Source organism: Artemia franciscana, chromosome 1 (assembly GCF_032884065.1).
Source record: "Artemia franciscana chromosome 1, ASM3288406v1, whole genome shotgun sequence".
NCBI classification, from domain to species: domain Eukaryota; kingdom Metazoa; phylum Arthropoda; class Branchiopoda; order Anostraca; family Artemiidae; genus Artemia; species Artemia franciscana.
The window spans coordinates 32,117,338-32,127,603 of NC_088863.1; the positions used below are offsets into that span (position 1 = coordinate 32,117,338).

Below are 10,266 nucleotides of genomic sequence, written 5' to 3' on the forward strand. Positions count from 1 at the left end.
GGGGCTACCTCGGACACGTGCTGCACATGGATGATTTGAGAATCCCCAAATGTACCTTTTTCTGGTTACCTGAAGGCACCCGCCGCAGAGGAAGACCCAAAAATACACTCCGTCGTACCTACAACAACGACCTGCGGCACCTTCACGCCTCAATACAGTCAGAATGGGAAGATACCGTCGCAGCCACAAGTTTCAGTGACGACTGGAGATTTCTTGGGCGCCTCTGGAGGCACAGAAGGATCTAAGGTTTATGGTAAGGTTACTCAATATAAATATTTTACTCTCATAGGAAAAGAAATAAATAGCTTGCGAGAATAAGGATTTTTCCATAGATGTTTTTAGATCCCTAAATTTCCAGCATTAAAGAAACAATTTTAATATTGTAATTCTTAGATTATATTAAAGAAAAAGAGACTTAGCTTCTGGTAGAATGACTAGAAAACAAATATATTTTTTTATATACGATCCTGAAACACTTCAAATTTTACCCGCGTGGCGTTTACGGCGCACCGCGCGCTTTTATGCACCTGCACGTATTTTAGTTTAAATTTGAGATCATGCGACCAAATATGGCTTGACATTGAGAGTAAGCTGTTAAAACTGCATTCTCCATTGAAAATATGGGAACTTCCTCCTTCGTCTTTCCATCTTTCATTTTATGCTGCTCATATGAAGATGCTCTGTAGACCTTTCCATCAATTTCGCGGCGATCACGAGCTCTTCTGTTTTGGAACCAAACTTTGACCTAAAGAGTGTATTTATTAGTATTTTTCTAGATACGTTGGGCTATGGCTGAAAAGTCATAGAAAAATTATGAAATATATTAAGAAAAATGTAATACTATTCAATTAAATAAAATTACTTTGAGGACCTTGTATATTAAAAACACTATACACTTCGTAAGCTGTCAACATGGCTCTATAGATCCCAGTTAAATTTTTTATTTTATGCGGGGGAAAGGGCTATTTGATAGATCGTTTGACGCTTGATTTATATTAAAAATGGTGTTAGGACCGAAAGGAAATATACGAGTCAGTCTGTTTTACTCTTTCTAGAGCCTATTAGAATTGATTCGGTACAAATCAATTTGGCACAAAACAAAGAATCAGGATTTAGGTCATCAGAAAAATTACGTATAGATGACGTCATTTTTGCTCTTTCGCATATTTACATCTTCAAACCGATACGATCTTTGATATATAATTGGTACCAAGTCAAACACTTTAAAGAGTGTATAAGTATTTTTCTAGATACGTTGGGGTATGGCGGATGTCATAGAAAAATATTCCGAAAAATGTAACACTATTTAATTCAATAAAATTACTTTGAGGACCTTGTATATTAAAGATACTATACACTTCGTAAGCTGTCAACACGGTTCTATAGATCCCAGATATTTTTTTAATTTTATGCGTGGGAAAGGGCTATTTGATAGATCGTTTGACGCTTGATTTATATTAAAAATGGTGTTGTGACCGAAAGGATATATGCGAGTCAGTCTGTTTTACTCTTTCTAGAGCATATTAGAATTGATTCGGTACAAATTAATTTGGCACAAAACAAAGAATCAGGAACTAGGTCATCACGAAAATTGCGTATGGATGACGTCATTTTCGTTCTTTTGCATATTTACATCTTCAAACTTATACGATCTTTTGATATATAATTGGTACCAAATCAAACACTTAGTAGCGAACTTGCAACGGCCTTTGAGTAGTAGTATGGTTATGGTTACTGCAGCAGTAGCCTTGTAAAAAACAAACTCTGGAACATCGTGAAAGAAAACTGGAAATTTGACCCTCTTTGGGCCAAAGCTATCGTTTTTTTGGCAAAAAATTTCTGAAAACGTCACTTTGCAACATCAAAATCTCCTTTGTTGTTTTAATTGTACACTGGTTATAGTGATTTCCTTTAAAATGATCCTCCTTAACGTTTTACAGCCAGTTGGTTAATACGAACGTCCCTGGGATGGACAAAAGTAAAAAAAAGAAAATAAAAAGAGACGCATCAGTGGGTCCCATACAAATTTTATTTTCCTTGTTGTTCAACATAGCGAATTCTAAACCTACTGAAAAGGGTTTTCGATCATGGCCATTATAATGGTATACTGGTGTACAATGGTGTACAAAATCCGCACTCTTTATTCCGATCTGACGCCAATTTTCTTAGGGGTTTCGGGCTCTTTTGAAATTTATATAGTTTTTTTTTCGCAACAAATCTTTGCCATTAAGGCTAACCGAAACAGAAGCTATCCTTCCTTAATTTACTTTCCTCGAGGTCTTTTGTGGATAGGCGGCTTCTTCGGACCTTTATTTCTAAAAATTATTTGGATCCCCCGTCTGTACACAAATAAACGCTGGACTTTATACAAATGATTATTTCACAATAAAAAGAAGGAGGCACTTCCCAAAATAAAGGAAGGTTAGAGAGTAGACCCTTTCTTCGACCATGTTTACCTGATTGACCTCTCACGAAAGAAATTCGGGCCTAAACATCCTTTTGATAGGCTTCATTGACCTCCCTCATACACAGAATATCAACTGACGTCCACACTAACATTTGTTGGGTATCTACCCAAAAATGTACATATAAGAATGAAGCATCAGGAAACTGAAAACAGTTGGTGAAACTGGCAAATATTTATTGATAGTAAGTGTTGATTTTGCGTTGACAGCATATGAAACAGTTCTTGGGAACTGTATGCAAGGTGCAACCTTTGCTAATAGCAACCGAAAATCTAAAAAAATGAAGAGTTGGTAGCAATATACAAATCAAAAGTATCAGTATTTTATGTTGATTTCATGTATATAAAATTCATCAAGTGCAGAGTTCCCCGTCAAAAGCTACAAGCCTGGGAAAATTTGTGTGATTGTTGAAAGTGGGAAAAATATCCTGAACTGGCAAGTAATATTGCTAAAATTTTAACAATATAATTCAGCTCATCTGAAAATCCTAATACAGAGGTCTCGAGCTCCCATCTACAAAAACGTGGAGCTTTACATTCTTTTTTCAATAAGGAAAGTCACGGGTACGGGTTTGTTTTTATTCTTTTTTTTTCAACCAGGGGGCAACCTTATAAACTAAAAGTCCTATGAAATCGGGAGACGGGTTATAGGAATGGAAATCAAAAGTTTTGAAAGTTCTTTTTCTCTGGTGTTCACCGTCCCATATATGCTTTGAAAACCACATAAAATGCTTGAATACCAAAAAATACTTGATAGATTTTTGTTTTCTTTAAAAAACTGCAATAATTTAGGTGCCAATCCTAGTAATGAAGACAAAATGTTCAATGTGGACGATTTTTTCCATACCCTAGATTCAGTTATCCTGAGAACTTTTGCTAACTCAGATACTTCTCTGCTGGTAAGATAAGGTGTTTTCTTGTACTGATCTTCCAAAGCTGCAATCTCTGTGTTATTAAACGGAACTCTTGCACTTCTATTTATCTTCTTCTTGGACCCACCCTCTTTTTTGGAACCTAAAACAAATAAAGTGTTAGCCAATGAATGTGAGTGTTTGGAGCAATGAAGAATTGTGGCTGTAAAGGGTTTGGCAGTACCCATAATTCTGTATGTTGAGGGGTGGGGTAAGATTTAATTATGAATAAAGTCGTTTAATAGCGAAATAGTGCGTATTTTATGCAACCACTTTTACGACAGAGGAAGGGGGGAAACCAGATGAATATTATTTTATGAGTTTAACCACAATAGTGCTGGGTTTTGTACTTTTGCTCAACTCTGTGATCTTATTGAGATAAACAAAAATTATAATTATTAAACTACCTTGACTTTTCATCAAAGGAAGTTTTGGAGCTCATTAAAAAAGATAAATAATTATATTAAATACTGATTCAATCCAAACCTTCTGCAAAAACATAAGTTGTACTGTGGTCATGGGGGCTTGCAGAGGGAGGAGGTGGCTCCTCCCCTGGAAAGCAGATCAGAGTAGGAAAAAATCATGGAAGAATAAGAGCGAGTTAAAAAAGAAAATGTTTTTTTGTGTAAGAGTTGCTAATAAACCCATTTAGAACCAATGCAGAATTTGATTCAGTCCTTAGATAAACACGACTTGGGTTTCTACTTTCAAAAGGAGACTGAATCCGGCTTTTTATAAAAATATCTCCTTTAGGTTAAACGTGAATCAGAATTCGGTCAAGATATTAGAATTTGTTACGTATGAAAGTTGAACTTTTAATTCTAAATAAAAACCTAAATTGGATAAGTGGAAATCTTTCATTTTCAGTAGAATCTGTTTTCAGTATATTTGTATTGATGTCTTGTATATTTTATTATGAGGCCACGATTATTTATTTATCAAGTTTTTGTGTATATTCAAATCTCTTTCATCTGTTTCAATTCTATCCCCTGAGGCTAATGCAGGGTGTAGTTGGGTGTCATGGCCAAATTTGGACGTAATGCTCCTCTACTCGGAATTATCCCGTTTAACTCTTATATGGCTTGTGGTTCGTAATTATTTTACTTTTTATTACTTTCTATATACTTCAATTGACTCACTTTTTTCCTTACTTTTCATATTATTTCTCTCAACACGTTGCTACCTTGCCTAACTATTAAAAACCAGACAGAGAGCACTGAAACATCGGCCGTTTCCCTTGCGCTAGCAAAACCATAACATTCGCAAAACCATACCATTTCAACCTGTGCCATTTCATGAAGCGAAACATGATTTTCTCATGATAAAAAAACAAACAAATTATTTGAACGTGTCTATTTTTAGTAAAATCCTAGTTTTAAAGGTTTCTTACTACCTTAGAAGGTAGTTGAATTAGGCAAGCGAAACTTCCAGGAATGATTCCAAGGTAAAAAATATACCCTGGGAAAGCATTTTCAGGTTGTTAAGTCTAACATTTTTCTATTTCCTAAAGATTAGAAGATTACATACAGGACAGGGTTGTTCATATCTGAATGCTGACAATAAACATTTTACCTTTATTTTGGCTTTTGATCTCTTTTTCATTGGCTTTACTTTCTGAAAAATACAATTTCATTATTTCCAGAGACTTGTGTGCCATACCAGGTGTTTAAGAAGTAGATTTACATCTTTCAAACCTGCCTCATTTGAGCAGAAGATGCATTTTGCAAGGTTTCAATTTCATAACACATAGATTGGAAAGATGACCATGGTCCGTGATCTCTAGAGAGGGAAGTAGTGGTGATAGGCACTTCAGAATATTTCTTTGGGAATATCTTTAGCCTTGGATTCCTTCCAGAAAGTTTCATTCCCCTAAATCAATTCATTTAAAAAAAAAGAAGCTCCTAAACTAGGATTTTACCCAGTTTTCTTTAGCTGAATTCCTAGCCGAGTGGACTGGTAACACTGATTTTATGATTTTTTGTCCAACAGGACGAGGGTTCGAATCCTAGTGTACTCAATTATTTGGTTAGGGACGGGGGTCAGTGGCGTGACTCTGTAGGCTCAGCCAGAGTTGACCCAGCTCTAAATGGGTACCTGGAGAAATCTGGGGAAGGTAAACAGGAAGGTTGTGCGTAAACACAGGATGGCTGGCACCCCCTCCCCCCATTGAACTTCCCGGCTGAAGGGCCAAGAAACGGAAATCAGCACCGCCGGTAGGGACTGCAAAGTCCAATGCCGTATTCTTTATCTTTACCTTTTTTTTTCTTTAGCTGAATTTTAGAATGGAAAGGGGCGAATCAATTTGACAACTGGATTATTAACTGAATATAGTCCGTATATAGCTCAATAATACTACTCTTTACCGTTGTTTCCATTGTTGGATCCTATTGTGAATTGCTGGGGCGTAGCTCCAGCATTTTTATTGAGGGACAAAAAGGATCCATATCTGAGTCAAGGGAAATGAGCTATATAATAATTTTTCATCCAAATAATAGGTGTGGGGGGTAACTGCGCCCTTGCCCCTCCCAAACGATGCCGCTGATAAATCGGGTACCTGCTGTTTAGACTTGCTGTTCTGTTCTAAACATTTACTTCTTTAGCTAATCTGCTAAACTTCAAAGGCATAAAAATAAAAAGAATTTCAATTTGAGGGGAGAATTGTCCTTCTATGAAAAAAGTATATTTTGCGTGACTAATATAGTCAAAACATGGTATCTATGGAAGAAGAGTAGGTTTTGAGTATGGATCCATAGAAATTTGAAGATCTAGGCAAAACCCCGCTTTATGGGCCTCTAAGATCTTGAAAAAAGTTGTTGATCTATGAAAATAAGAGATTGTGGGGGTTAATGCTTTTCCCCTATGCCAATCTATTGAAAACTTCCCGCTTTTTCCCCTCCAAAAAAGTTTTAGTTTCAACAAATCCTTCTTTATGGCTTCTTCCCACCTCATTCGGAATCGACCTGCTTCTCGTTTGGCCCGAAAAGGATGATCTGCTGCGATAGGTTTTTAGTGGTTTATCCGGCATTATTGATTCTCCTCTGTTCTATACTTCACAACAGGTAAATATGTCTTTATGAAAATTAGTGCATGTTCCATTTCAGCAGCAACTGGAAAGCTCTCGTTACTTATGTTATCTCTTATTCAGCTAAATTACACATGAAGTATTAATTACTTACAAGCGTTTCTACTGCTAAAATTAGGAAGTAGAAATATCATTAAATGATGAAATTGTGCAAACAAAATCTTCTGTCTATTTGATTCTAATAATTAATGGGCTGCTCAACTTAGCGCGTTATACTTCTATGCTAATTATGTTTATTCAGTACTGGTTTCCTCAACCGTGGGACACAGAGAAAATACTGGACACCATACTTTTTTTTCTAGCAAATTTTGAAAACAGATGATTCTTTGAACCCAAATCCTAGGGCATCAATCAGTCCGTGAAATAGTTTCTGAGTGAAATGTTAAGTTTAATACAGAAAATAGTCCGCATTCATAGGATAAAGGGTTGTATATTAATCGAGAAGTTCACGATGAGACAAGGTTCTTGCTTCTCACCAAATCATGGAAGCCCGACAAAAACTCCAATTTTAAAGATGCCGCTCTAGGAAAGTGACCATGCATTCATGTGTGGGTGGCACATACAATTGGCTTGAATATCCAAATATTCGGAAAGGACGGTTATTTTACTGCACGTTTTGTTTAAGACTAATGTTGATCAAGGTGTGGAAAGCGGGGGGTAATTAACCGACTTTTCACCAAATTGAAACATTTTCATGAAATTGCCAAAACTTAGTTGAGCTAGAAATGACACCGAGATGTTGTAGAAAAGTCCAGCAACCTCTAGTCAATTATGGATCACAGGGAAAACGGTGTAAATGCACCTCTCAACCGGGAATTTGCCCAGCAAACAGAAACAAATCGGAAAAATGTCAAGTCTAATTTTTTCTTTTCAATATGCGATATTTTAACAGCAGTGCGGAATGTATCAAGGATGTTTACCTTGGTTTCATTACATCACTAAACATTATTAAAAATTTGCGCAGAACATCTCGAGTACAATAAAGGAATTTTTTTCTAAAATGGGGCTTTACCTTAGCGATGGCATTAGACGGGGATATGAAGACTGCAGCGCAATGACCGGCCATATCTCAGGGGTGCATAAGGAATTTTTGATGAATTTTCTATGGCTCAATGTTTTAGCTGTTCTACCCACCGCCTAACCTTAGTTGTGAATAATTTATATAACAATCCATATATAAGGAATACTCTGGGAAAGCAATTAAAGAAAAAACAAAGTTCTTTCGTGAAAATGGTCAGAGGTGTGCAATTATATGTGTCACTCTATAGAAGCTATTGCCCCCTCCCAAAAAACCCAGCGAAACCCACTTTTTGCTATAAAAAAGCCGACGAATTTTTGCCAGCTAAAAAGCTGATGAACACGAGCTTGATATTAATCAAGGATTATTGCGGTCATACTTGCAAAAAGATATCCGACTGACGAGCAAAGTTCTCCTATGTCAGAGAGCTAAGCTGGTCATTCTGGTCATGGGTATCGAAATAATATGCATGCAAAAGTTTTCCTCGAAAAGGGCTCCATATTTTTTTTGGTAAAATTGGCATCCTGGGATTTTCTTGACTGAAAAAGCGATTTAGATAAGTAATGAATCTGAGAAAATCCGTTAAGAGTCTTAATTTTGCATAGAAATTCATTTGAGTGACGTCATGTCTGTATATATACAAGCAATAATTCTTTAAACAAGCAATAATCATGTAAGCATATATTTAATTATGTATGAATTTTTTCTCGGAAATTACTCCAAATTTTTTCGCAAAAATTGTCTATTCTAGGATGGATATTCTGGCCTAAAAAAGGATGTACATAGGTCAGATGTTTGACAAAATTCTCTAAGAACCTTAATTTTGGGAAAATATGATTCATGTGGGTGACGTCATGTTTACTAATATACCCGAAAAACCTGCATACGTCATATGTGTCTCAGTAGGGGTTGTATCGTTTTTAGTGTCTACAATGCAGGAAAAATTCCCCAAAAAACTTATTAATGAAAAAAAGATCATATGATTGACGTCATATTTATGAGTAGATTTATACGTTTGTATATCAATGACGGATGCAACATTACAAAAGGAACATTGCTAGGTATGAAATACCAAAACATATTTTTGGTATAAAATACCAAAAATAACGCCTTAAAAAGGCGTGCGACAATAAAATTAGAACGGGTCAAAATGAATATGAAGAAGAAAGAAATATTACGTTGGAAAAACAACACCATCAAAATCCTCGACGCCAACAAAAGTCTGGCGCAAAACCCATTACAAAACTATATAGATGTAATAAATGTTGATTACATGTCATTGGGACTCTTTAACGTTATATGAATTCCCTTGGGAGCCTTCCATTTTTCCGTGGAAACAGTGGCAATCAAAGATGACTCATTTGAAGGTTGCTAGTTACAACGAGAATCAATATGCCAGCGTCGAAGCCACCGTGCTCCTACGAATGTCCGAAATATGGTCAGTGTCAACATTCACCTGTGAATAACTGAAACTCCTTTTTCTCTGATTGGATTCAATTAACTTTGCAAGTCAGCTTTTTCAGTCTTACGCAAGCTGTGATGGTTAAAGTTAAAGTTAGGTTTGATTGTATTAAATCAGATTCGGTTATTTAGGTTAAATTTGGTTACAAATATCAGAAATGGGTTTGAAACTTAACCTAACTAAACCTAACCAACCCTGTCCTAATCTAACCTAGCCTAACCTTTATCATCAAACCTTGTATTAAACTAAAAAAGATGATGGGCAACGCTGACTAAATCTAAGAAAAAAAAAGTGTTTTGGACATTTACCGGTGAATTTTGGCAGTTACGAATTTCAGACATTCACATTTAACACGACTCTTTTTCTTTACGCCACTTGTTTGCCATTTGCCGATAAAGTATTACTTAGAAAAGAGTCGCGCTCTTTAAAATACAAAGAGTCAACGCCGTGTCTAGGGGGAATACCAGGTTTTATCCCCCTTTACATTTTTCCCGACTCGTAAAAGCATAACGAAGATACATATGAACAAATTGCTGATGTGTTTTTATAAGTGTTTTTTTGTAACTCTCCCCCCATAACAAAATTCCGGTTACGTCGTTGTAAAGATTATATTTAATTTGACTTAAATCTTTGTTTATTAAGGGAACATGTGAGGTTAAAGTAAAGTGATACGCTGCAAGGAACGATATAACTATTTTAGGATGTTTAAATGTAGTTTCATGAATAGTGTTTCCTTACAGTGACTTAAACCACAATGTTTTTTACCTGAAAAGAAATAACTGTTTAATGTGACCTGATAGCTGAAAATAGCTAAGCTTTAAGCAACCAATGTATTTTCCGTTCAGAATTATGGATTCCCCTCATGTTTAAAGAAAATGTTAGCAGAGATGAAACGAAAGAAATTTCAGATGCTCAGATGAATGAAAAAAAAGAAGATAAAAACCAGTGCTTACGCGGTAGTCTTGGTGGGTTGTATCTTGTACAGCTTAACCAGTTATATGGGTTATATATCACTGTTTCTCTTAAAGATCTTTCACTCTTTTTAAGGATTGTATCAACACTAAAATCCGTTAATCTTCCTTGGCGTTTCTGCATCCTCTCGCTGCTGCCTTTTAACTGCTGCCTCTGTAGCTTTAGCTCAACTATAGATTCATTTATCCATTTTCTAGCTTGATCAAACGTGCCTAATTACTTTGACACATGGTTAATTGACTCGGGGAACGCCGCCCGAAGGGGGTTTTCTGTCCACGCGTAGCAGAGTATTCAATCTGGGTGATTATGGGTAAATACGGTAACTTGATAGGTCCTATTATCCAGCCGTATATTCTT

At 36.1% G+C, this 10,266-nt stretch overlaps 1 protein-coding gene across 1 annotated transcript; it reads right to left on the reverse strand.

The window, feature by feature from the left end:
- Positions 1–394: 394 nt before the first annotated feature.
- LOC136028704 (homeobox protein MSX-1-like) lies at positions 395–10,043 on the reverse strand. Its single transcript, XM_065706560.1, has 3 exons — positions 9,891–10,043; positions 3,312–3,478; positions 395–745 (listed from the first exon to the last, which is right to left on the reverse strand). The coding sequence occupies exons 1-3, from the start codon at positions 10,030–10,032 to the stop codon at positions 539–541; spliced, it is 516 nt and encodes a 171-aa protein (XP_065562632.1). The 5' UTR covers positions 10,033–10,043; the 3' UTR covers positions 395–538.
- Between the last annotated feature and the right edge of the window lie 223 nt (positions 10,044–10,266).